Here is a 27,297-nt window from a genome sequence, read left to right as displayed (position 1 = left end):
TTTGTCTGCGCTGTTCAGTTATGCTTTGGAGAGGTATGACATTTTGCTCAATCACACACCTGAATACAAACAAATAACTGTAAAAGTGAAACTCTAGCTGTGTTTTCAATAAATTCTACACTTTGCATGAGCCGCTTTTACCGAGAAAAAAATAAATAAATAAAAAGAAATGGTTGTTGAATGTGCAGATGACTAGACTGCAGTGCAAAAATATATATAATCATAAGATCATTCATTACCTCTTTTTGCAGTCATTGTAACATTTTTAAATTTTCTCTTTTTTCATTATTAAAAAGGAAGAAGTATTTTGTCTATATTTTGGGTAAGTAGCAGTAACTGCAAACTGTGTTGCAAGTTGTGATTTGAAAGCACAACAGATTCTAACTGGATTTCAGTGACACTTGCAGGTATGTTTACATGCTGTTTAATGGTCTGCAGCTGAGCAATTAATTATGTATCCTGCAAATTGATGTGAGCACAGCGCTTTTACACAGCAAGTGTTCGGTTATCCAACAAGCTAATGAGCAGGACAAGAGAAGTTAAATAAAAAAGGGGATTTTAGCCAGAGCGCTAATGTGCGTTTTTCAAAACCTGCAGCTCTCACGTTGTGTAGCAACTGCTGTCTGGCTCAGTGTGACCACCTTCTGTGCTCGTGATCCTCTGCTGATCTCACAGCCTTATAAAGATCTAGCATTTTATCCCATTATATGTGTATTTGTCAGTATTGATGAGCAAATTGATTCTTGACTCATGCCCAAAAACACAGTGTCTGGTCTAGGATTAAATCTGATTCCTCTTGTTTTTGTGTAGTTGCTTTTAGTCTTTGTGGCACTAATTTGCAAGCTGCTAAGAGAGGAACAAAGAACAAGAGATATTTTTCACTTATTCAGATTTCAGTGATAATATAATAAAAAAACAATTCAATTTTAAGTATTGTGCAGTTTATGCTGTGAAAATGGAAATGGAAAACCTTGACCGTGAGTTTGGGTGAACAGCCACATCTATTTCCAAATCATCACACACGGTGTTCCACAGGGTTCTGTTCTGGATCCTGTTTCACTTGTATTCCATTTTCTCTCTTTATGTCAGCTTTTGTGAACATTTACTCACATCACTTATCAATGTTATGCCAGTAATATTCAGCTTTACATCACTTTTAAACCTGTTTTTTTTATTATTATTTATCTTTAAAAAATCTTTGAACTGTTAAAAAAAATCATGAATGTTAGATTATTTACTCCATCTGAATGAAAATAAAAATATAGAGATCATTATTTATGCCCCAGACAGCCTGGTTCCCCGGGTTATTGGAAATCCAGGATTGCTCTCTAGCTACGTTAAAGTACACATAAGCAACCCGGGGGCAAGTTCTGATAAAGAACTGGTTAAGGGTCTGGTTCGTTTTTGTTTTCATCAATTAAGAAATATCAGTAAACCTCCCCGTATTATATCTAAATGTATATCTAACTCATACTTTTGTTTTATCTCGTTTGAACCACTGCGACTCAGTCTTCGTCTCCCTCAGTAAAACCTCCTTGGGTCTACAGCTTGCACAAAAACGATGCTGCAACAGATCCTTCAAGTGCTCTCACAACACACCTCTGCTGACCCCACGGCTCCCCATTAGATTCAGAATTCAATTCAAAATTCAGTTTTCCACCTTTAGGACCTTGCATGGTGAAGTGCCCTCCAACATAACTGAACTTTTGTAGCCATATGTCACCAGCAGGACTCTCAGGTCTTATGATCAGGCCTTGTTATCCTTGTTATCCTCAAATCTAGACTAAAACCTAAAGGAGACAGAGCCTTTGCAATTGTAGCCCCCTTCTTTGGAACACTGACTTCCTTTCTATCATCTATAAACTGAGCAGATGTCAAAAAACACCTTAAGCTTAATTTTTTAAAAGTAGCAATCAGGTGGCATTTCATTTTATTTTATTTTATATTTGTTTGTATGTGATTTGTGAAAGGCACTATATAAATAAATTTACTTCCAAGCTTACTAAAATCTGCCTAATATGCCTTGCAATGGTAGGAGCTCACTGGTTCTTCAGTCATATGAGCTAAAATTACTATTAATTCAACCATAATGACTCTGATAATGATCTGGGTTTTCATTATAGTTCAGCTTTACTATAAAATGCTCGGATTCCCTGCTATCTGACCCTGGCTTGTCTGGAACATACAGTGTACTGGAAACTTCACATGAACCAAAGCTCATACAGATATACACATACACACAGACCTTGCGTATGCTGATGGAATCATGCACGAGGCTCTGTGTGAAGTAGAGGACAGCGTCAGGGGGAAGTGGGTGATCTTCCCTCAACAAGAGAGATAGCCAGTCTGTGGCCATGTGCTCAAACTTCCAGGGTCTGAATCACAGGCATATATAAAAAAATAAAGAGTTGGTAATAATAGAAATGCAGTTCTATGTCTCAGCTCTATTTTCTACTGCCAAGCATTACAAGCAGCACAAGCAGACAGCGTCACATCCTGGCTTCTTTCCATTGGCTCTACATTTTCAAATTGATTTTAAGATTCTACTAATCACTTTTAAAGCTTGTCTGGGCCTGGCCCCAAGCTCCCTAGCAGAAATGTTGACTCCGTATAAGCCAGTCTGCAGCTTTAGATCCTCAGGTGGTTCCCTTAGGGCTACTCCAAACTCAAAGCTTAAATCTAAAGGTGCTTGTGCTTTTACCAGCAGGTCCCCTCAACTCTGGTCCCCTCAACTCTGGATGACCTACAGTACTATGTAGCTTACTCATGCTGTTTTCACACAGAATCTTTGGACAGTTTTCTGGAGACTTGGTTGTAGCACACAGAAGGAAATAGTCGGTTTCAAACATGTTTGCACTACTGGAAATACTTCCTTGGTTTAGGCAAGAGAGATGGCTCGATAAAGCTTGCAGGAGGTACCACACATGACATTCAATGTATTTTTTATGGCGGAATTCAACATCACTTAGACTTTGTACTAGGGACTTGGCAGGTCAAAGACGGATCAATGTCAAATCCGACTGTATTGGATATTTGGCTCTTTGTGCACCTCTGTAGCGTAAACAGAAATGGAAGTTTATGTGTGAAAACAGCTTTAGTGTATTCTAACATCTCAAAACACATAAACAGTTGGAGAGAAAACCTACAAGTCTCTGTCTTCAAGGCAGTCCAAGAGGTCATTGACTAACTTTTCATATTTCCTGTACAAAATAAAAACAGGTGTTGGTTAGTAGTACCACCCCCGGCTACTAAACTACCAAAATTTTATATATTACAAACCTAATAATATATTATAGGAATATTCGGGTTTTGCAGACACATGACCACTAATCACGTAATGTTAACTTGTCTGCCATTTTCAAAATGTGACAATCATGGTGCCAACATCAATCAAGTGATCAACTGCATTAGGGCCCAGTCACACAGACTTAGAGCCTGGAACCACTGGTGTAGAGGGGGAAAGTATTCCCAGACTGGCTATGGCGCTGAGGCACAAACCTTCTGCATTTCCAGTTTGCTTCATATATTTTCAAGTAATTAGCAAGTATTTGCAGAAAAATTTACCCCCCCCCCCCCCCCCCAAAAAAAAAAAAAACAAAAACTACAGGTAAATGTGGCAACCCACCAGCAAACCAAACCATTTCTCCCAGCAACCTCCACAAGCCACTGCCAACCTGTTAGGGAATACACATTTTGGCCTAGCAGCCAGTGGTGGCTGTGTCATGTTCAATATGACAAAAATATAGAATCTTCATGGGATATCATGCGAAAAACTTCAAAAAGACTTTCAATGAACAAGAGAAATCTACTTGTTATCCCTACCGTGCAGCAACCACATTTCTAATTCGCTGACGCTGAAGCCCTTCTTTTATCTCCTCTTTGGATGGTGCTTCTAAACAAGGTGTGGGATTTTTCGATTGTGCAATCTGAATGGCTACTTCTACACATCCCTCAGACACCTAGAGGTAGAAGTGGGCAAAGGGGAGCAGCACACAGTTACAAAAAGTATCAGGTGATGGTAGCATTTTGATGGTTAATGATCACTTTGCTCACAGTGAAGTTGACTCCGATAGTGTCATGCTGGCGAAGGATCCTGTCAGTGATGTCATCAAGCAGACGACCGATTGAGGGTTTTTCCAGGCTCATTGTGGGTGATAAGCCGCAGCGGACCAGAGCGGGCCACACCTGCCCAACCCATTCCCAGTCCCTTGCACTGGCCATAGGAATACCACTGTACATACCCAGAAGGCAGTACAGAGCACCCTGTGAAAAAATGCACATGTGTACAAACATTAAAAGAGATACTAGGTGTATCTTTGCAGCTTCAAAAATTTGCAAATGATGGTCATGTTTTTTAAATATTTAGAACATTCTTGTGATATTATGTAATGATACTATAAGTTATGATGATGATAACTGTAAGTGTGCACTTTTGCAATGTGCTTAAGAAGCTAAACATGTTAAATCTAATATTTACGTGTTTACATTGGGCTCCGCAAGTGCTGAGTGATTTTGTGGTTCTTCACAGTTCTGGGTTCAGTAACATTTGGAGCATTGATTGGAAATTTCAAGGCGTCTCTATGTAAATCTTTATTTGGTTAAACAGTTATTCTCTGTATGGGTTATTAACATGTGGAATTATTACTATTAATTTTATTGTGTTTTAAAGGCACTAGAAACCAGCATCACAAACTACCTCAGCCAAAAAATGCTGCTGTGTGTCACCTGCTTCATGTAACATAGTTACCCCATATTTATTGAAACTAAATTAAATTCGTTAATCTTTTAGATAATTGACAAAAAGTTCATTCTTATCATCTGGATGTAGTGGGAGAAACATCTGAGACTGCTGACTGCAGGTTTCCCCAGTAATATAAACAGTGCATCTCCACAATGACTGAAACTAGCACCACTGACAAATAATGGGCCGTGAGGTCCGTTTCTTGATCATTAATATGCAAATTGTCATGACCATTGATCAACAACCACTGATTAATGACCATTGATCAATGACAATTGATGTGGACAAGTGGGTGAAAAATTTGTCTGACAGACAACTCACCCAAGCAGAGAAAAACATCCTTGCAAAACGGTTGAACTTTGCTGTGGCACTGTGACAAATCCCACTGATGGATCTGATCACAGCCACAGAAACAGCAATTCGAAACAACAACATTGCAGACGTGGAAGCAGAGCAACCAGGGGCACTGTTCAATCCTCGAACAGTGTCTTTAAATTGTTTTTGTTTTGTTTTTTTTCCTTATATATGCAATTTTGACAGAATTTCAGGTCAAGCATCTTGCTTAAAACCACATATTCTGTCAAATACTATAAACAATATGATTATGTTGCTAGTACAGTTATTTTTGCCCAATTACACAAATGAATGGGAAACAATAGAATGAAACAGCAACGTAAACCATTTTCACACATGAATATATCAGGATAAGGCTGCATTTGTCCTTTGTCACATTACTAGAATTACTCATACATGTGGTGAAAGTGTGGAAAAAGTGCGCAGGATGACATATGGTAGCTGTGAATCATCCAGCGTATTGTACAACAGTGAAATCTGTCACAGGTTTTGTATGAGGGAGCTTGCAGGATAAAGACCGGCTAATCTGTGATCTGACAGTGTCAAATTTTTATCTTCATACGCACCCCTGTTGGGTAAGTTCAAGAAAAATTCAGGGCTGCAGTGAATGTGTGAAAATGGTTTAAATCACATTTTTTTGCTTAGAATACCAGGCTTACACAGGCCAGTGCTGTAATACAGAAACTGCAAAGCTTCTCCCATGTATACAAACCACAGCTGGTGATAATAGTGACTTTTTGTCTAGGAGTTGTTCGCATTGCCATTGCTATTTTCTAAGTACATTGCACAGAGGACCCACTGTTTCATTAAAAAAATGGCTGTATAAGGTTAATAATGACTCCTATACTGAAACATTTTCTTTTTGAGATATAAGAAGATATCAGAAAGAAAGAGGCAACGATGTAGGATGGGTCAAGGCCTACTTGCCAAAAAGGAAGCAGTAAAGCTTCCAAAGCAGTGACCAGTGCAGGACAATGAGGCCACCTACTGAGGACAAAATTTAGCACTACAGATGACGTTTCAGCACCACAGAGAGTGACCAGTATGACAAACAAGTGATGCATTCCTATGTGTTTGCATGCACAGTACCTTAAACTGCTGCTGCGTGACACCAGTGTGTTGTGGCGACAACAGTTGTAGGATTCGGGGAATGAGGTCTCTGTAAGAGAAACTATAGGTTCCCAAGGCAGCCATAAGCACATTCTGTGCCCTGCTGCGTACCTGCAAGGACGAACACGCACACATAGTTTTACAGATGCACATGCATGCATTCTCACACTTTTTCGCTTATATCAAAAGTGCCATCATGAATATAGAAGTCAGCAGATCAGTTCTTCATTAACTATTTAATTAACTCTGTCAAGTTACGTGATTTGTTTTGTTTATTTGTGGTTAGCAGGCCTGCACAAGCAGTTACAGACAGACACATTTTGGAGGTGATCCAAAACTGAATTGGGACGATTTGGAAGATTTTGTCATCATTGTTAGATGGGACATTTTAATATTAACAAATATTAAAATATAATATTAAAAAAAATCACACACTAGTCCAGATCCAGAGACTCAGTTCTTGCATGGTGTATAAGGAAGGACGTATGATGTTATTGTTACATGATTTTTTTAATGTGTGTTTTACTTTATTATTTTTTTACCTGGCTATACGTGCTGGTAGAAAGCAGCAGCAGATCACAGAGCAGATCCTGATGAACCACTTTATATTCACTCCCCTCCACAACCATCTTTCTCATCTATTCACACAAAAATACAATCTTCATTTAAATTCTAGATTGCATGTCAATTATGACTTTTTTTGACATCAGACTTTCAGTGGTTAAGTAAAAAAATATGATAATATACTGAAATATCTATTAAAAAAATGTGAAGAAAATAGTGTTCTCAGTCAAATTATTACTGTGTTGTTTTGGTGAATCATGAGTGGAAAGTTATGTTTACACCGGTAATGTGTACCCTTTCAAAAACCCACCAATATTTTTTTCATGACCAGGCAGTGTTTTTATTAAACAAACCTCATGCTGGAGCAAAATCCGGTCAATGAGTAGAGCTCTAATGTGCTGCTTCTTCCCGAGAAGCTGCAAAAGTAAAAAAGCAAAGTATTGAAATCACCTTGTAAATGACTCATTGAAACAAACAACCAGTAAGTTTGTGTACTTTTCCAACTCACCCTGTTTTCCATGGACTTCTTGACGAGAGTGAAGCTTTTCCAGCGTGAGTCAAACTCCTTCTTCTGAGTGCCTCGGAAAAACATGAGGTCACTGATGATCTGCAGTCAGGCAGACAGACAAAGGGTGCTGTGAGACCTTTGCAGGCCTGCTGCAGGATAAACTAACAACATTTCATATAAAGAATAAAAAGAGAAGGATACCTTAATAATGACAAACAGTGACTTTGTATCATCCTCTGAGTGCTCTAAGATGTGATCTGGATTAAGAGAAGTGGATACAGGTAAATTATGCAAAGACATTTCAACTGGATTGTGGTGAAGTTAAAATCTTCACTCACGTAGCAGCAGTCTCATGGTTTGGCAGATGGACTCTCGGTAGTTCTCCCGTGAAGCATCTGGAGGGGGAGGGATAGAAGAAATACAGAAGCCCCGTATGGGCACAGAATACAGGATGAGTGGCCGCATTGCCAACAGAAACTAATGGGAGATTGAGTGTTTGTAAATATGTGTTATGTGGCTGTTTTCATACCGTAGTCAACACCTATATACAGCTTGACCTCCCCAAGATTCACCATGGAAGAAACTCTGACAAGAAGCAAAGTGTAAGGAGCAAAACGTGACAAGATTGCATGATGTTTTTGTTTCATATATACATATATAAATGTGTGTGTGTGCGCATGTGTGTGTGTGTGTGCGTGTGTAGGGGGTGTGTGTCCATGTGTGTATGCAGGTATAGGGCTCACAGGTTGGATGCGTGTGGTCCATCCAGTGGGGGAAGCAGATTTCCAGCTCCAAGAAGGCAGTGCTGCACAATAGCGAGACTCTGCAACAACTCCTCTCTGGGAATCAGGCAACACATGAGCTCACTGAGCGCGTGTGTTTATATGTTCAAGGAATTTCTGAATTTCTTGGCAGCTGAATTTAACATTCCCCTTCTTTACCCCTAATTAGGCTTAAAAAAATACAGATATTTAAGACTGAAGTCATGTAATTTATGGAAGCAGGCAAAGCTCATTTATCACTAATGACAGGCTACACCTTTATTTGTTATCTTTGTGAGTTTGCCTAATTGCGTCTGAATACTTAAAACTGAGAGAAATGACAGTACACCTGCTCATTGGCTGCTCTCCAGAGACGTGGCCCTTGATTCGTTGCAGCTCAGGGTGCAGGAGGTGGGACAAAAGATGGAAAACAAAGCTTTCCTCCTCCGGTCCAGGCACGTGCCAACACACACCCAACGCTGCCACATCTCCTGGTCTGCCCCAGTCCTGGAAAGTCAGGCAGAACATTTTGTCAGATAGTTGTAGAGGGTGGCTGCCAGTTTTTCCACTGGAAGAACTGTCAGTTAAACCAGCACAACCAGTCAGCCTCAAAACCACAAATTTGTGTCATCAACTGGTATTTAAATGCTTAAACACGTTAAGCATAAGGTCAAAACTCAATGGAAAATAGGGAAAAAATGACGCAAGAGACTGGTCTACTATCATATGAAAGCAGCTGAATCCAACTAGCGAAGCACTGAAATGAAATGAAGCAGAAATTCAAGGAGAATGAATCTTAAAGTACAGAATCGGTGACCGTGAACTGCAAATGAAAAGAGGTTGGTATTAGAAATGAAAAAAGAAAGTAAAGCAGTGAAAAACAACAGAGGAACATAGCTGTAATTACTGCCATCAAGTCATCAAAACAAACACAAGAGCCCAGCACTCCTGCGCCAAAATATCATCAAGATTTTTTTTTTTAAGAAAAAAAGAGTAATCCAGACATTTTTTTTTTCTCTCGGGGAATGAAATAAACAGTGAAGGAGAAGGAGCTCAGCAAATCTCCAGCTGTCATAAGGTATAAAGGACATTTCAGACCTTGCATTAAAATGTAGTAATTTTGTTGCCTTACAGGAATTTTCCGTAACTTTTAAAGAGAAAACTTCAGCACAAAAAGAGGACTTGGACTTATCCAGGTATCGTCATATTTAACCCTGGGTTTTCAGTGTTATGAAGGCGATTCACTTCTCAGCTGGTAACATTACCATAACAACTTCATGCCATCTTCAAGATTAAAAGATTAAGATTAAGATTTAAGATCAACAGGTATGAAGTCACTGCCTACTAACCACTTAATAATCTGGAATATAGCATCACCAATCTGTGATGATGCCTCAGACCTCTGTGTACAGACTGTAAGAGGATCTGCTTTCATAATAGCGTCTAAAGCATTTCCCAGATGAGCATCAGTAATAAATATAGATTCTTAGATGCAACTTTAGTGCTGCATTTTCCTGTTGGCTACAAACAATTTCATTACTCTATAAGCATTAATATATGATCTTAAAACCTGTTGACAATTGACTTGTTGATCGAATGCGCAAATTACAATTAAATCTTTAATATTTAATCTTTACTCTCAGACACTGGAACTGCAGATGAACAAATAAAAACTAAAACTGTCTCACGCACCTCTAAATGTTAATGGAATTACAACTGAGTATTAACAGGGAGCATTGATACCCTGTTAATTTACACACTCAGCATTTTTGCCGATTTTCCTTCCTGGCCTCAAATAGGACAGATTTTATGAGTATAGTGCATGTTTTCCACCCTTGGAAAAACTTTTAAAGACACTTTTTAAAGACACTTATACCACTAAATTGTCAGAAGCAGCTGTGTTGCTTTCAGTCTGTACTATGTGTGTAAGCTCCTTATATTTCCAAATCGTATAGTTATATCTTATTTGTAAAATCAGTCAGATCCAACACTTGTGGCTTATTTGGAAAACCTTGTGTTAACCCTGTATTCACTTTTTAGATTTATAATCACCTTCATGAGATAGCTCAGCCTGATTGCTAGAGGTGAGCAGATTGACCCAAATATCCATAGTATTGATACCAACGCTGGTATTGGTAGTGGATCGATACCAGCGCTATAGGACTGATGCTTTGTTTCTATCCTCAGTTCAGTATGTAACCCACTGAATACTGTTAAATAAATTATAATTTGGGAAACTGCAAAATAGTTTGAGCCTTTTTAATTTTGAATGTCATTTTGTTATTTTATTTATAGCCCATTGCACATTCAAAGAACAGAAGTTGACCCGAACGCTTGAAAAACTGAAATGTGTGATTTGTTGTATGAACTAATTGTGGAAAGGAAAAATCACAGTCATTTAGCAGTCATTGATAATGTGTTCAGAATTTAGAAATGCATTGTTCAGTTCATAAACTGAATAACAAACACAGATACATTGTATATACAGAGCTAAACTGTGTAACTGAGCCACTTTGCCAACTTTTAAACGATTCTTTATTTATTTAGTGTTCCTCATTGTCCTTTTACTTTATCATAGCTTATGCAGCTTCACAATAAAAGATTACCACTGATAAAATAATTTTATAATCTGCCACAAACTACAAAAAGCAAAACCCAACACAGGGCTGAAAATTTAGTACTACTGCTAACTACTGGCTGCTAAGTCAAAATATCTAAATACCACTGTCATATTTATCTGTATTACCTAGAGTCCAGATTAACACTAAATAAATATTTTTACCTAGCAGATTCATCATAATATTCTTTTGGCTGCTCCCTTTAGGGAGTCTCCACAGCAGATCATCATCCTCCGTCTCACCTTATCCCCAGCATCCTCTTGTGTCACACCAACACTCTGCATGTCCTCTCTCACTGCATGCATGAATCTTCCCTGTGGTCTGCCTCTTTTCTTCCTGCCTGACAGCTCCACATTCAACATAATTTGTCCAATATATCCACAATCCTTCCTCTAAATGTAAACCCACTGTCATCAGTGACAGGCTGAATTAAATTAGTGAGTGTTAGCACTTCATAGTGTGTACGCTGCAGCTTTTTTGGGCTCATGGAATCTGAACTTATTCCACTTTTTCACATTTTTGGACACTGTTATTTTATTATTTTTAGTTTTCTAACAGAACATATTCAAGTTACAGTTCATTTATGGATTTAGGGTTGGTGTTACAGAGGAGGCTGCTAGGGACAGGGGGAGATGGATGCACATGATCCACTGTGGCACTGAGCTTTAATTTGAGGAGTTGAGCAAAAAATTGCATAAAATTGCATTGACCTTTACAAAACCACAGCTTCCTATTTCATGAAGAACTGTTTTTTCTTTGTTTATTCCTTTCTAAAAATATATAGATCTATCCGTGAGAGGTATGTGGCTCATCCACTGTGGATTTTTCAATCACAAAATGTTGGTATTGAGGGATTTGTTTTATAAATAAATAGGTAACGTTTCAATACTGCACAAAAAAACAAATATTAGAAGTTATTGTGGAAAGAAAAATTACGTGATCCCCTTGGATTTCTTGCTTTTGTGACTTCCAGCTTTGGGAAACTATGTTTTTAATTTCCTTGAACAACACAGATGTGGTTATTTTTCATGCCAGAGTACGGGCAGTATTGGCCAGAATATGGCCCAGAAGTGTAGCCATTTAATTTAAATGTGAACTAGGCTTTATAAATGCAAAAGGAAATTGCATTGCAATAATTAAACCTGTAAGATAGCATTATAAATTAAAGGACAATACAGAGCAGCTGTAATGGTTCAGCTTGCGGCCTTTTACATTTCCTAGAAGATTTAATCATTTCCTGTGACTCACTAAATACTTTAATGTCTGTGAAAACAGCCAGTTCGCCTGCGCGGGTGTTAGTGAATATGGCATAAGGTGAAACTAAGCAATTAGAGTCAAGGAACTGCATAGGCAGGTAAAATGGCTCACTCTGCTCACATCATACACGCCTCACATCACATACTTTCCCAATTTAGTGGTCTATTTATGCTGCAAAATTTCCCATCTATTTCTTTGGCTTTTTAGGTTTTTGGCTGATGTTTCAACCCCTCCATCACTCGTATGTCTACCTGTGAGCAGCTGTCTGACTGAAGAGGGAGCAGCATTAGTCAGTATAATCCAGCGGTGTATTTACTTTAAATTTAATGAAGGCTTTCAGATTGTCATGTTAGAATTGGAAAAGTCCAACTAGTGGCAAAGTTTTCCAGCGACAGATTTAATATTATATTATTTCAACAATAACCATACAACATGTGGAACTAGAGGCAAGGAGCTGACTTTAACTTCAGCATCACTTTATAGGATTAAATAATGTTTTCTTTCCTATCTCTTTGTGCCATATTGTGTGTGTGTGTGCGTGCGTGTGTGTGTGTGTTTACCCAAATAGGGAGGTCAGTATCAAAGCTGCCAGAGGTGCTGCGGTACTCAGTGGGATAGATGAGGGAAAACGATCGGAGTGTGTGCTCCAGAAGACTGCAGGCGAGTGTGTACGCCCGTTTGCAGCGCAGACGCACACACACACACAAGATCCGCTCCAGGTCGCCTTGATATTTTAACATCTGTTTGCCATCCACACGGGTTACCTAATGAGAGAACACACACACACAGGAGTACATGAACACACAGGCAATTCACTGGAGAGTTGTGTCTTAAATATTGAGGTTCTCCAGTAAATCGTAGCGTCTGGCGCGCTCCCACTCACGGTAAGCTCTCAGGAGCAATAAAACAAACCTGAAAGAGTATAAATATTTTCTGGTTACCAATAAAGCTCTTTGCAATTTATGACTGTGCAGGGTGTATGATGCAAAAAAAGTCTTTTGGCTGTATTTCTTTCTTTTTTTTTTTGGTTCTCACAATGTCACAACTATAGCCTTTTAAATTTAAAAACAGATAAACACACCAGCCGGTCTCGTACGTTTTCAGTGTTTTCCACTGAGGCATCCCCGATGTGCAAATCACTCAAGCAGTAGTGAGGAAAATTAACTTCTCTTAAAGCAAACAGCCATTTCTAGATTCACAATAAAGCCTTGTATTGTTATAATCAGTCACACGCATTACGTTTTTAGGAGTGTGTGTGTCCTTCTCTCACCTCAGAGAGCAGCTGGAGATTCCACAGCAGCTCCTTATCCAGCTCATCTTCACTCTGCAGCTCCTCATCTACAGACACACACACATAAACAAGCTGGATTATGTACTTCACTGCTCCCCAGACAGATCAAGCTCCTACTGTTGAATTTTGGGATCAAAATTGACTTGTTTGGCCATGTGAGCTGCATAGCTGGCAGCCTATTAGTTTACCTGTATAAAATGCATCTAAAGCTGTTTTAACTAACTTAACTAATGTTAATTAATAATCACTAGTATAGTTTTTTTTTATTAATCTGCTTGACAAAAATATTATTTTTACCACTTTGAGGATCTTATGGTCCAAAATTTAGAACTCAGCTTAAAGTGCTGCTTACTCTAGCATAGTATGTCAAGTCTTGTTAAAGCGTTGGTCTAATTTTGACGTATTTGACACAAAATGTAAAAAACACAAGCCAGTTTTATGCAAAAGTGGGCACGTGAGTGAAAACAAGTAAATAACACACTTTGTTGTCAATGATAGCCAGTCAAAGCCATCTCTTAAATGTTATGTTACACTTTATTACATTTAATTTAAGTTAATGAATATACTTCTTCAGATTATTGGTGCCCCCTTGGAGGTGATGGTGATAGTCAACTGAGCCACCCTGTCATCAGGGTACAACATGTGAGTCATTAAGGCTCCTTTGTGAGGCACTGCCCCACCATGCCATCATGCAAGTTGTTGAGGTGAGACAAATCAGAATTTGAATGAGGGCTTCATCACCTGGACAAGCTGATAGCTGGTCTCAAACTTCTATTCAATAACAGTCGTTCACAGGGAACATGCTTGCCTACTTCTCCTTATAAAATGGAACTTTGGCATCCTCGAAAGAGTCTCCTTTCTCCTTTAATGTGCACACCTGAGTCTTATATTGTTGAAGTGGCTCCTATGTTACGCATCTGCAGAGTGGTTGTTTGGCTTCTCCGATGTATGCACTATTTAACAAATTTATTAGACTACTGCCATCACTAAATCTACAATCTCATGTTGTAACACCCCACAGGCATGGAAAATTATGCAACTTGGTCCTTGTAAAGGAGTGTAAAGCTTTATATGCAAACTGAAATGTCTTCAAGTTGCAGGTTAAGGTAACTATGAACGTGGAGACAGGAGCCAGAAGACCAATAAAACTTTCAAGTAAAACAGCTGTTCCGATGTATATCACAAGGAAACTTTCCCTCCAATCTGCACATGTCACACATACTATTAACATTTTCTCATTTTAAGTTCATGAAATGAAAGCTGTCAACTAGCATTTAAAGAAGCGGGCACTTTTAAAGTCAAACTTCTATCTTCATTTATTTCCCAGAGTCCACTAAAGTGATTTTGCATGATTCGCAGTTCAAATTCCCCCCCTTGTCTATCTCATGCTGGGCCTTGGCGCCACCTCTGAGTTCATCCACTGTCTGAAACCAAGCATTTAGAGCAGTCTGAAGTCTGAGCTTTTGACTCACAGGGATTACTTGTACATACACTGACCTCATTATGTGAAATTTTGGCCAACATATTTTTTCCAGGACTGCCCAAGCTTTTGCATACAACTGGGCTGAACACATACATGAGCCAAGTCTCAAAGTTAATTCACGCAGTTTCTAATTTCTTTCTAATTTCCCTTAAATTTGTCCCACTTAGACACCACCAGTTGCTAAAGAATACTACTGTTAGAGAAAAACACTTGCTTTTTACAATTTCACTTTAAATTCTCTTATGACCTCATACGGTGTCTTATAATACCTCCTAATTGCTTTGAGATCATAAATGAACTAACAGTGTTCTACAAATTAAAGAATGAAGATTTTTATTTACTTTGCAAACTGCAGGTTTCATTTATCACTGAATGAATTCTGAATTAACTAGTTTAACGCTTATTGGAACAGCCTTAATGCAAACAGAGTTACATTACTACACACACACACTGAACTGTTGCACAGTTATACTGACTGTCAGTAATGTGGGAGATGATGCTGCAGCAGTGAGGGACAAACAGTCGGAGAGACTCGGAAGGATGACACTGCAAACAGACACACATGTGCACATCCAGAAAGTACACACATAGATATGCACACATACATTTAGATGCCCAAGCACAAACACAAATACATGCATAAGATCACAAACAGTAAACCATCAAAATGAGGCCATAACATAGTAAATATGCATGTAGCTAAATTGAACATGTTAGTGGAGAAAAACTGCATTTTCCAACATCTTAAGCACATGAAATCTTTGTTTGACATTCTTTAATTATCTTGAATGAAAACCTTCACATATTGTATAAAATGGAAATTGAGAACAAGAGCTAAACATATACGTACCTTTGCTGCAGCTCTGCACATGTCAGCCACCATCCTGCCTGACACGCATGTCTCGAAGATGTTTGAGGTGGCAAAGTTAAACACTTTCTGCAATGCAACCTAACGCAGAGGAAGGATTTAAGAAGATCGAGTGATGTACTTTATTAATGCTATTTTCATTTATTTATTTAGGGACAAATATTAGAAATAAATATCATTTCTCAATTAATAACCATCAAATGAGACACTTTATTTGGTAAAGTAGAGACTAAAACAATATAGAAACTCCATTCATCCCCTTTGACCAAGCACTTGGCAACAGTGAGATAAAAAGACTCCCTTTTAACAGGAAGTGACCTCTGACAGAACCAGGCTCATAGAGCGGCAGCCTTCTGCCAACATTGTTGAGACATCCAATTCTCTGTCTGCACTTACAGTGTAATTAAGGGATGGATCAGGGTCACATGATCAAGCCCTAGCTATTAAGTATAAAAGTCTACCTTATCAGTCCAAATAAGGATCTGGTACCATGGGAGAGAGGAGACCTGGAAACTAGGAATCACAAGTAAGCCTGCAGTCTGACAATGAAATGCTCTACTGGGATAACACGGCACTATGAGGTCTTTTAAGTACAGCAGAGCTTGGTCACTCTGTGGGTTTTGTATGTGAGGGGAAGGATATAAACTAAATCCTGGATTTTCAACCTGCTCTCATTCTCAGTGGAGTTGTGGTGGTGTGTCTCAGTTACACACAAGGTGTCCTTGTGGTGACACAAGGTTATGGCATTAGAGAGATGGAGGCTGTTACTCATGTTTTTCAGTGGGTAGGTTTGCTGTAGTGAGGAAGTGTTATCTAAACCTCACCAGTGAGTGAAAGTTAAAAGCAAGTGGAAACAAGTGGAATTAAAGTGACACAAAGGTGCAAACAAGCTGCAGACAATGGTCTCCTGGCTAATAAACCTGTGGCTTATGCCCCACCGCCGTCCCTCTTTTGAGGTCTCTGAGAAAGGACTGTTAACGTCTCTCGGGGGCAATGCATCAAGGCACCGATGCCAAAAGTCACCTTGTGCGTAATGGTGAGACGCAGGTGGCATCTGAAAATGGCATCATTTGACGTCCTGAGATGGGAAATCAGTGAAAAGAAGCTGATATTGAAGAAATAGGATCATCTCTTTCCATTGTCTGTCAGTACTCTCCATGCTGCGTTGTTACATTTTGTATCAGTGGGAGGCTTTTCAAAAAGCTTTTAGAAAAGCCTGATAATAAGGAATTATAATAGTCAAGCCTTGATGTATTAGATACATGGACTAGTTTTCCAGCAGCACTTAGAGACTGTATGCGTCAATCTCTGACAACAATGCACAGATAAGAGAAGGCACTCAAAAGCCTATTTTTTTTTGCGAACCATGTATGCTAGTTAAAAAATGACTCCAAGCTTTTGCATAGCAGTAGAGGAGGCCAAGGTAATGTCACCCTGAGTAAATCTGGTTTTAGGGCCAAATACAATAAGTTCTGTTTTCTCTGAATTTCGAAGCAGAAAATTACAAGCCAAGCCACTAAATTTTCACTGGCTGAACTGTGTGATGTGGCTTCATTGCTAAATATAGCTGGATATCATTTGCATAGCTATGGAAATATGTGCCATGTTAAGGTCAGCAGTCTAAATTAGGAGGTGATAAAGAATTGTTTGGGTAAGGTCAGAGTACTGCGGGGACTGAATTAATAAACTTAATTAAAGAGAGAGTGAAAGCTTTGAAAGTGTTGGTGCGTATTAATGCACTACCTTGTATATTTCCAGCGAGCACTGTGTTAAGATTGTGCTCACAGTGGAGGAAAGGCCCAACTCCACCAGGCTTTCCAAATGAGTCTGAGTATCCGTCTCCATCTCATCTCGTGTCTGTTCCAGGGTACTGCTGTCTATCAGAGCAAAGCACCTGCACAAAGACACACACAAATACACAAGCACACACTTAAAACACTCCGCAGTAATGAAAATGTCAACAGCGCCATGGAGAAAAAAAACAAACTGGTGCATTTCAAACAGAGAGACGCATTCGCATTCAGACACTGACAACAAAGCTTTACTAAATGACAGACTTGTTAATGTATCTCTACCTGTCCAGGAACTGCAGAACAAAGTCTTCAAACTCAGCCGAAGCGAAACACAGATCCTTTTCAATCTGTGAGGAAGAAAGGAAGAGATGATTAGTATTTGTAGAATACTACAGTGCGTTATTTTATTTCTTTGTATGTGTGCTTGTCTCGGAAGAAAGCTTTTGAAGTGTAACTCTGACACAGAAAGAGGAGGGTTAACTAAGCAGCTGGCTACCAGGAAAATCCACATCTCAGTTTTTACGCTTTGATTTCTGTAAAGTTTAAAAACATCACGCTATATTGCAATTAGTGACCTTTAAAGGTTCTGGCAGGCAGATTTTGTTGCTGCTGTTGACCTAGCAAGTGATTTCCCCTATTGGCAGTTTTATGCCATGCAACCATTTGTACATTTGGTCTATGAAATATGAAAATTATTTTAGTGCTTTCATCAAACTGTCATTGAGGTAGCAAATAAGTATATTTCAACAAATGTAAATTAAGCATTTAAGGTTACTATTATTCAAATGAGGGATATTACAATGCTAATCATAATAATAGTTATTATTCGCTCAATTAAAATGATGTTATTTGTTATATTAATGTTATATTAATACGATGCTACAGTTTTGTAAAATATCCAGCGCTAGTAACTAATTGACGCCTCAGTATTGTATGTAGGTGGCAATATTGTGTCTTATAACACAGGCTGACACCCACTGTACAATAGATGTAAAAAGGAAAAGGGACTGTAAATAGTGTAAATAAAGTGAGTGTTTCTTTTTCTTCAGTTATTATGAGTAGCACAAGAAGAGTATACGTCACTTTTATAGTATCAGTGTCACCTTCTGGCATTAAGCAGCTATTAATTATGACTTTATTAATAAACATTTATTTCATAATTGCCGTGCAATGATGGTGAAGCATCCAAACGTATGCTCTGGCTAATACGCAATTTAAACAATGGGCTGACTGCTTAGTGCACTGCAGTAAACCAGTCTAATAATGGTGCAAACTCACAGCTCACCAGTTAATTTGCTCCTTAATGCAGTTATCTAGTTATTAGCCAATCACATGGCTACAACTCAGTATATTTAGGCTTGTAGATATGACCAACATGACCGGCGGAAGTTCAAGCTGAGCATCAGAATGGGGAAGAAAGGTGACATGGCTGTTGGTGCAAGACAGACTGCTCTGAGTATTTTGAGAAATTGCTGCTCTACTGGGATTTTCCCAAGCAAGGGTTTAGAGAAAATGGTCCAAAAAAGATAAAATATCCAGTGATCATCAGTTCTCTGGGTGAAAATACCTTATTGATACCAGAGGTCCGAGGAAAATAGCCACACTATTTTGAGCAGACAGGAAGGGAAAAGTAACTTTAAAGACTGTTCTTACAGCCAAGATATTCAAAAAAGCATCTCTGAATGCATGTCGAACTGGGAAGTAAATGAGTTGCAGCAGCAGAAGACCAGAAGAGTAGGTCCTACTCAGGTCATTTGTGAACTTTCAAGCGAGGATACAACCAGGAATAGGGTCACTAAAATTGGACTGATGAGTCTCAATTTCCAGTTAGTAGTGAGGTGTACCTAAAGATGAGTTTGGGGAGTATCTCTTGACTTATTCAGTATTTCTAATTTTATGCTAAGTAGTGTAATGGAATGTTTAATATCACGGCATGGACATAATACTCAAACCCATGGTTTAGGTATTTGCAAAATAACAGTAGACTATTTTTGCTTTTGGACAAAATCAAGCTACAATGTTGCAACAGAAAAAAACAACAGAAACATACCGACAAACATATGTCATATGGATCCTCCAAATATTGTAATTCGGTGTAGAAAGGGAAAGTTTTTTCTTCTTCTTTTACTTCTTCTCTTACCAAATAATTGTTGTCTCATTTTGTTAAAATCCCAAAGGTTTAACTTCTAATTGTAGGCGGTTTAAGTGCTGTAGTGGATGCCAATTTATCCCAGAGTTTTAAGAGTAAATGCCAAAAGCACAAGATAGCCCCGAGTTACAAAAACTTTTGGCTCATCAATATGTGATTTTAGACTCTCCATTATGTTTAGTTAATCTTTGTTAATATGTATCATGTGCATACCTCTGTGAGATCATTGCGCTGGGAGGGAGCAGACGAACAATCCACTAAAGGCACCAGAGTGGTGAAGGTGGTGATGAACTGGAACGTTATCTGGACAGAGAGACACAGCAGGTGCAACTTATCAATTTACATCATCTGACATGATCACGCTGCATGTTAAATACCTCACCAGATGTCGCTGCAATAACTTTTTCAAACGCACTAATTTATTCTGGTGTGATGGATTAATATAGTCTGAAGAAAATGAGCACACTAGAAGAGGGAACCAATCCATTTTACAATTCAAGCAGAAACTGAAGACTGAACCGCATTAATTGCAAAGTTCTTCAAACCGAGCTATTCATTCCACTTTCAGGAATTATTAATTGGAAAGACCTGAATATGTAACAAAAAATGGGAATTTAATCAGTGAGAGCTGCATTGTCTACTTGTCTAACAATTCTTCTTTATTCCTCATCAACGCATCAATTACTCACCATACACTTGCTAAAGTCATTGGGGTCCACCCCTGGCAGAGAGCCCATAAGCAGTGGGAGCACGTGCACACGGCCTTCTGGGTAATGGTTGTTAGGGGAAACAAGACTGCGAGCCATCCCAATCATGCAGCTGAGGGTGGCAGTGAGGGTGTGCGGCTCAGTCAGGGTCTCCATTGCTGCATAGGTTCTGTTGTACGTGAGACACAAGGATGATAAATAAGACAAAAACAGTTTGGATAAAAGGGACAGTGCATGCTGATTTTCTAAATAAAAGTGTACATTAATTATTATTAATTTTGATTTTTGTGTAAAGCGACAGTGCATGTTAATGGACATCAGTAGAAAAAATATGAAATATGAGATAGATATATCTCCACCCTTCCATTGAGACCATTAATCAATGGATCAGCTCCGCTGCTGGATTTTTTCCCATTATTTCACACCACACTAGGATATGCCGTATTCATCTACCAGCACTTTGCAAATACATTTTTGGTGCAAAATTATTTCTGTTATTACTTTTTATCATGTTTTGAAGAATCAAACAAAGAAATTTGAAAAAATTTTAAAAAACAAAATATTCCACTGAAAAATGGTTACAATAGGTAAAAGAACTGGACTGAAAAAGGGGTGAAAAAGCAAGTTTGAAAGACCTTCAGAAGGCCTAAAGAATGACTGCTCAACACCAATGCGCACATCAATTTGGAAATCCCAGAAAAAGATACTTCTATCTAAATATTGAATAATGATCCAGATTTAAGATTTTGTACATTATCAAGGCAAACACTTTGAAACTGTCCATCCAAAGGCATACATCAAGCAAGCAGTACTTGTAACTAATACTGCTTAATTTCCCAAATCAAAACAAATATAACTGCAAACAGTTTCCTATGTAAATAACTGTTTTTCCAACATTATGCTTTCTTTTTATATTCACTAAAACTTAGACAGCACTTCAAAGTAAGGCAAAGAATGATAAAAAGCAGCAAAAAAAATCATTAATATTAATGATGTTACACCAGCATGTTTTTGACAGTACATCAAAAGGCTTGATGGCTGATATCCATATACTTACTTCTCAAGAACAGGTGGTATGACAAGCTCTGGTGTGAGGAGAGCCAGGTTCTGAAGAGCGTACGCTGCATCTGTACTGTCAGTTTTACTGCAAATCACCAGGAGAGGGCAGATGAACAGTCGTGCACATGCAATGCAGCGACAACAACAACGACACACGTAGACACTAATCACAGATGACCTGTCTTTGTCCAGATTAGGCAGAGGCCGAGGAGGCGAAGCGACTGAACTCATTAGCGAGACACAGCAGTTAGATAACTGGCAGGCAATTATTCAGATGGTGTGTTTGTTGGCTGTTTACATAGTTACAACCCAGGGAACATTGATATGATGACTTGAGACACCAAAGCAAACACAATATGACTCATGTATATGTAACACCTTTTGTCTTAAGCCAGTTTTAACCTTGCTGTTTGGAGGTTTTAGGGATCCAAAGGCTGACCTGCCGATCTTCATATTAGCTGGACACTTTTGGTAGCTGTGATACTCGAAACAGCAGCAGTGTTATCATCGAGATAAAAAGGATAGTTGGAAGATGGAACCAAATCTATTTGTGAACCTGAATTTTGGCTCAAAAAATAAAAGAAAGTCGGGAGAAATTCTCGTCATTAAACTCCGGTGAGCAAGACCATTAATTGGCTCAAACTATGCAACAGACTGCTCACACCAACACCCACAATGACACCTATGGTAACTATTTCTGCACGAGTGGATATCATTTCTATCGGACTTCCCACACAGGGTCGCTTGCATAGTCTTTGTTTTAAATGTCATGTTACAAACTATTTTTACAGAGTGGCTCTACCTAACATCTAATATAATCACTATTTATTCTTTGTGGGGGGGCTTTTCATTAATGCTCATTTGTTTGTTTCCGCTGTTTTGACTTTTTTTGCTCATAATTTCCTGCTGTACTATTTGTTTGGTGCTTTTTTCGTACGCTTGGCTTTAAAAGCCGCTCGTGTTGTTTTGCTGTGTTTCATGTTCATAGCAATTAGCACAGCTTGATTATTTTCTCGCTTGCTTAATGGTGGGGAGTTAATATTTTGTTAGTGTAGTGATCCAGCTGTTAAGAGAAAAATGTCCAGATTTATGGAGAAGTCACTATATAAGCTTATCAAGTCAAGTCAAAATTAGGAACAGCATGTGAGTGTGTGTATGAGTATGCCTGTATTTACATCTGTACTGTAGCCCTATGCATGCACATATGTATGTATCACAAGTGAACTGTGTAGAAAAGCAGTTTAAAGTGGACCCATTACGCTTTTCCTTTTTTTTTGTCATTTCTACATCATTACAGATGTTCCTATTTAACATAGTCAAAGTTTCAAAAACTGAGGTAAGCACATGTAGTCCCTGGGAGCCAGTGGCTTGGACTTCATCCTACTCTAAACATCCACTTTGATACAGCTTTTTTCAGTTCTTGTCTCTCTTTGAAGCCCCACCTACTTGCTGTTCTTTTGGTTGTAAGGGGCAGCCAATCAGAAGAAGGCATTTAAGCCAAAACAGCTTGTTTCAGACAGTAGATGAACTGAGGGGCAGAACCAAGCTCCAGTATAAGAAAATAGGGGTCATTTTGAATAGTTGATAAAACAACGCTAGTGATAATAATAGCTCCTATTTAAAGCCTTCATTTGGGCTAACAGCCATCAGAGTGCAGTACCTGAACATAGCCAGAAGGGAGGCTCCAGTGAGGCTGCGGGTGAACTCCTGCAGATCCGCATCTGTTAACTGTTGATGCTCAGGGACCAGTGTGATCCAGCAAGGGGAAGCGTGACGTTCCCGGTGCACACGGCGCACAACGCTCGCTGGAAGACGCTGAAGCAGCCTCATCAGTCGAGACTGCAGACACACATTAGACATAAGAATTATCACCCAGAGCCACATTCACAGTCTGCTGTGAGCAGATCTGAGATTTCCTTCTGTTATTAATCTGCTGTGTAAAGAGAGCCAGCCAAGTCCCGAATGACAGGCGATAAATCAAATGAGGAACCGAAGATGGAGTTTCACATAGTGTGTGCATGTTTGCATGCGAGTGAGAGTAAGAGGCTTACCTGCCAGCGACCGTGATTGGATGGATGGTAGAAGGACGCGATGCTGTTGAAGAGGCAGGTCAGCTCTTTCTGTGCAGGGTTTCCTGGTCCACCCTGCAGGGGTATATAAAAGAGCAAAGTAATCAGTTGCAATGAAATGTAAATGTTTTTTCTTACACATTTCGCCAGAAAAATCTAAAGACTGCGTACCAGAAGTGCTGTCACCCACAACACTATGTATCCAATGTCATAGGAGTTGGTAAGATACCGAGGTGACACCATCTGACTGACCCCAACTGGAAGGTTCAGACTTCGTAGGATCCTGGTGAAGATCTATCCAGACATGCACATATACAAACAATAGTTCCACTGCTCTCACACAGCCCATGAGTTCCCAGTAAACCACATTTACGGGAACACTTGTATACAAACATAATTCTGCTAATGACTCACTGTGGGAATATAAGGGGTCCAGTCCACGTAGCCTATGTTATCATTGGCAAGGCGAGCAAACAGGTTCACTAAGTGCTGTAAGAGAACATTAGGCAAACATTCACTGTGAGGACAAAGGATGTTTCCACAAGTGAAGTGTGTCATCCAAAAAAAATGGGAAAAAAGGAGACGAGATGCTGAAGAAGAGAGGAGGAAATGTGCAAAGCCAGGCCACTGTGGCCCATGAGGCTGAATGGAAACCAAAGTGGAAAATCTTATCTGCGCTGAGTGGAAACTGACAATCCTTTAACAACATTTCAATCATTGCCATCGGGAAATGTAGAAATCTGTGTCATTTGGAATTACTCTGCACTTTTAGAAAAATGGAAAGCTGCATGATCCATCACACAATAAATTAAAACTTTTTAAAAAATCTGCTGCTTGGTGTGACAGATTTAAGAAGAATTTTGAGAGGTGGAATTTTCATTAATTTTGACTTCACTGTGGCTTAAAGAATTCCACTTTCAAGCCAGTGAACAGTTTTTAAAACTAAGTGTCAAATGATTTCAGAAAGAGCAAAAAGTGCCTGAAGTATTGAACGCACGTGTGTGTGTGTGTGTGTGTTTGTGTCTTACCCCTTCCCAGCTTGGCTGATTTTGCAATGACATCCAAAGATGCATTAATTCATCAAACCACAACCTGAAAACACACACACATGCAGAAAACAGACCATTACATTCACACCCAATGACACACACACCTGAGGCTTTATCCCCCTCATCAATCTCAAGTTCCCCAAAATATGATCTCATTCCCTCCCCTGTATATTCTGGATGAGAAAGGAAAAAAAAAAACTGAAGTGGAAAAATAGAGTATTAAAGATGATGTATTGTGGAAACTGTGCAGAAAGTACTTATGAATCCAAGAATAAATCCAGACAAATAGTTTGCAAAGGAGTGAATGAACTAAAGAATGCACTGAAGGCTTTGAAGAGGCTTGGTAGCTGGAACATGGCCATGAAGAGTGCAGAGAAAGAGGGGCAAAGATTTTCCAAAAAAAGCAAAATATTAGCAAAACAAAGAGAGCAAGGAAGCACTGCTGATGCAAGAGGAACGCTATTCATTAAAGCTCCCAGGAGCAAAGGTGTAAATGCTTACAGAGCCTGAAAATGTGGCTATGCATTTTGAACATTACAAGAAAAAGCCAAATCCCTTAAATGCTGAGATTTACTAACAAGTTAAACATATTGTACCTCTTTGTGTACCCTTTGTGTCAGCTCTGGCTCTGACAAGCTGTACTTGGAGGATAACACTGTTTCAAACCAGAGCCATTCAAGTTGGCCCACTTACTGGAAGCCCTGGCTGTGTCCCTCCGGGGGCATGATGGTAGGCAGGAACAGCTCCATGTTGCTGATGGCCTTCTGCATAACCACATCAAACACACACAGCAGGGGGCGCCACTCATCCAGCATCTCTTTGGTGGATGATGCAGGGAAATACCTAAGAAAAATCATTAAAAGATACGCAGAAACACACATATAACAAAGATAGACGTGAGCACCAATAGATGCAGACAAGCAAAGATGGCTAAAGGTGCAAATAGACACAATGATCTACAGTACATAGCTCAACTGAAGATCAAAGCAGCACATTATCTGCTGCCCAAATTATATGATCACAGAGGATGAGACTTACAGTCTGCAGCTTTTGATCAAAGCTTTCAAAATGTGGTCCACGGAGCTGCAAATAAGCACAGAGAGGAGGTGTGAGTGTGTGCGTGTGTCTCAGCTATGCTGTGAGATTCACATGTCCTCATCAGGAATAAACAAACCTTCAACATTCAGACCACAACTCAGATTTGTACCAGCTGTGACTGCAAGGCTGGTATTGTTTTCTCTTTATGAGTTTGTGTGTGACTGTGTGTGTCTGGCAACAGATTATGTCACACACACAACAGCATCGCAACCAAGCAATACACGGTAACAAAACATAACAGGTATGTACATAACATCCGAACAAAGCCTCGCTTTGGTGATGGGTGTGGTCATAGTGCGGTCTGATTACAAGTCAGTACTTTTTCAAAGCATTAAAACAGAACCCAAATCTAAATCTAAAATATTTAAAACAGTAAAGCAGGAAGACCTTTGATGGTGATTACACAGATTCACACAGCTGTAAGTTTCCAGTGCGGCCACTGGGTGAATTATAAGGAGTGATACTGCTTTTTAATGGAATGCAATATCCACTCCTGAGACACTTAATTCTTTGTGGTAAAGATTTAACAAGGTGCTGGAAACATTCTTCAGAGATTTTGGTCCATATTAACATGATAGAATCACACAGCCGCTGCGGATTTGTCGACTGCACATCCGTGATGTGAATCTCTTGCTCCACATCCCAAAGGTGCTCTATTGGATTGAGTTCAGGGACTGTGGAGGGCATTTGAGTACAATGATCTCACTGTCACGTTCAAGAAGCCAGTTTAAGAGGATTTGAGCTTTGTGGTATGGCATGTTGTCCTGCTGGAAGCAGCCAAGATGGGCTACACTATGGTCACAAAGGGAAGAACATGGTCAGCAACAATACTCAAACAGGCTGTGGTGTCTCATCGATCCCCAGTTGGTACTAAGGGGCCCAAAGTGTGCCAAGAAAACATCCTCCACAGCATTATATCACCATTCTGCCCTCTATATGACACAGGGCAGAATGGATCCATGCATTCATGCTTTTATGCCACCTGAATGTTGCATCAGAAACTGCTACTCGTCAGATTAGGCAACGTTTTCCCAATCTTCTCTTGTCCAATTTTGGTGAGCCTGTGCAAATGTAGCCTCAGTTTTCCTGTTCTGAGCTGAGAGGAGTGGCATTGGGTGTGGTCTTCTGTTGCTACAGCTTCGGTTTGATGCAGTGTGCCTTCTGAGATTCTCTTGTGCATACAGTACTTTCTTTGCGATGAGTAAATTTGAGTTGCTTTTGGAGCCATTCTCCTCTGCCCTCTGGTACCAATAATGCATTTTCAACCAGAGAATTGCCATTCACTGTCTTTTTTCTCTTTTTCAGACCGTTCTCTGGAAACCTCAGAGATGATTTTGTGGGAGAATCCCAGTAGATCAGCAGTTTCTGAAATACTTAGACCAGGCCATCTGGCAACACCAACCATGCCAGTTTCTAAGTCACTTTTATCACCTTTCTTCCCCATTCTGGTTTGAACCTCAGCAGACTGTATTGGTCATATCTACATGCCTAAATAGATCGAGCTGCTGCCATTGGATTACCTGATTAGATAATTGGTGTTAAAGAGCAGTTGAAGATGTGTATCTATCAAAGTGGCCGGTTAGTAACTGGTGCAAATGGAGTGAAAAGCCGTGGCTACAGTCTATGTTCTTTAGGAAAAATTTCTTCATGTCAACTACACAAGGATGTTACTGGTCCAGCACAATACCTCAGTAAAACAACTGTGATGCTGGTAGGTACTGTAGTTATGATCAGTGTAGTCTATTAATGTAGAATATATACCTGTAGGCCAGAAACCACAAAGAGTCTAATCTGGCCCACTGGATGACTTTGCAGAGT

The 27,297-nt window shown here is 39.4% G+C and overlaps 1 protein-coding gene across 1 annotated transcript in view; it reads right to left on the bottom strand.

Annotated features, from left to right (window-relative positions):
• LOC147323549 (proteasome activator complex subunit 4B-like) overlaps positions 1–27,297 on the bottom strand; it is a 45,914-nt gene that overhangs the window by 14,275 nt on the left and 4,342 nt on the right. The window contains exons 4-32 of the mRNA XM_086303962.1: positions 25,420–25,464; positions 25,075–25,224; positions 24,361–24,424; positions 23,747–23,821; positions 23,504–23,626; positions 23,315–23,407; positions 22,924–23,102; positions 21,262–21,348; positions 20,187–20,373; positions 19,711–19,800; positions 17,631–17,695; positions 17,299–17,449; positions 15,538–15,636; positions 15,164–15,233; positions 13,184–13,251; positions 12,474–12,677; positions 8,388–8,545; positions 8,021–8,116; positions 7,807–7,862; positions 7,616–7,672; positions 7,479–7,534; positions 7,278–7,376; positions 7,123–7,185; positions 6,748–6,843; positions 6,185–6,316; positions 4,054–4,263; positions 3,823–3,959; positions 3,147–3,200; positions 2,246–2,375 (exon numbers count right to left, since the gene is read on the bottom strand). Coding sequence (XP_086160088.1) covers positions 2,246–2,375; positions 3,147–3,200; positions 3,823–3,959; positions 4,054–4,263; positions 6,185–6,316; positions 6,748–6,843; positions 7,123–7,185; positions 7,278–7,376; positions 7,479–7,534; positions 7,616–7,672; positions 7,807–7,862; positions 8,021–8,116; positions 8,388–8,545; positions 12,474–12,677; positions 13,184–13,251; positions 15,164–15,233; positions 15,538–15,636; positions 17,299–17,449; positions 17,631–17,695; positions 19,711–19,800; positions 20,187–20,373; positions 21,262–21,348; positions 22,924–23,102; positions 23,315–23,407; positions 23,504–23,626; positions 23,747–23,821; positions 24,361–24,424; positions 25,075–25,224; positions 25,420–25,464 — 3,094 coding nt within the window. The remainder of the gene's footprint in view (positions 1–2,245; positions 2,376–3,146; positions 3,201–3,822; positions 3,960–4,053; positions 4,264–6,184; positions 6,317–6,747; positions 6,844–7,122; positions 7,186–7,277; positions 7,377–7,478; positions 7,535–7,615; positions 7,673–7,806; positions 7,863–8,020; positions 8,117–8,387; positions 8,546–12,473; positions 12,678–13,183; positions 13,252–15,163; positions 15,234–15,537; positions 15,637–17,298; positions 17,450–17,630; positions 17,696–19,710; positions 19,801–20,186; positions 20,374–21,261; positions 21,349–22,923; positions 23,103–23,314; positions 23,408–23,503; positions 23,627–23,746; positions 23,822–24,360; positions 24,425–25,074; positions 25,225–25,419; positions 25,465–27,297) is intronic.

The sequence above is a fragment of the Aulonocara sp. 'chitande type north' Nkhata Bay genome, linkage group LG8 (assembly GCF_057382095.1).
Source record: "Aulonocara sp. 'chitande type north' Nkhata Bay isolate Kocher_YH1m ecotype deep benthic linkage group LG8, A_spYH_male_GT1.1, whole genome shotgun sequence".
Taxonomy (NCBI): Eukaryota; Metazoa; Chordata; class Actinopteri; order Cichliformes; family Cichlidae; genus Aulonocara; species Aulonocara sp. 'chitande type north' Nkhata Bay.
The sequence above is the reverse complement of the archived record's forward strand: the minus strand, read 5'-3'. Positions and strand labels throughout refer to the sequence as shown.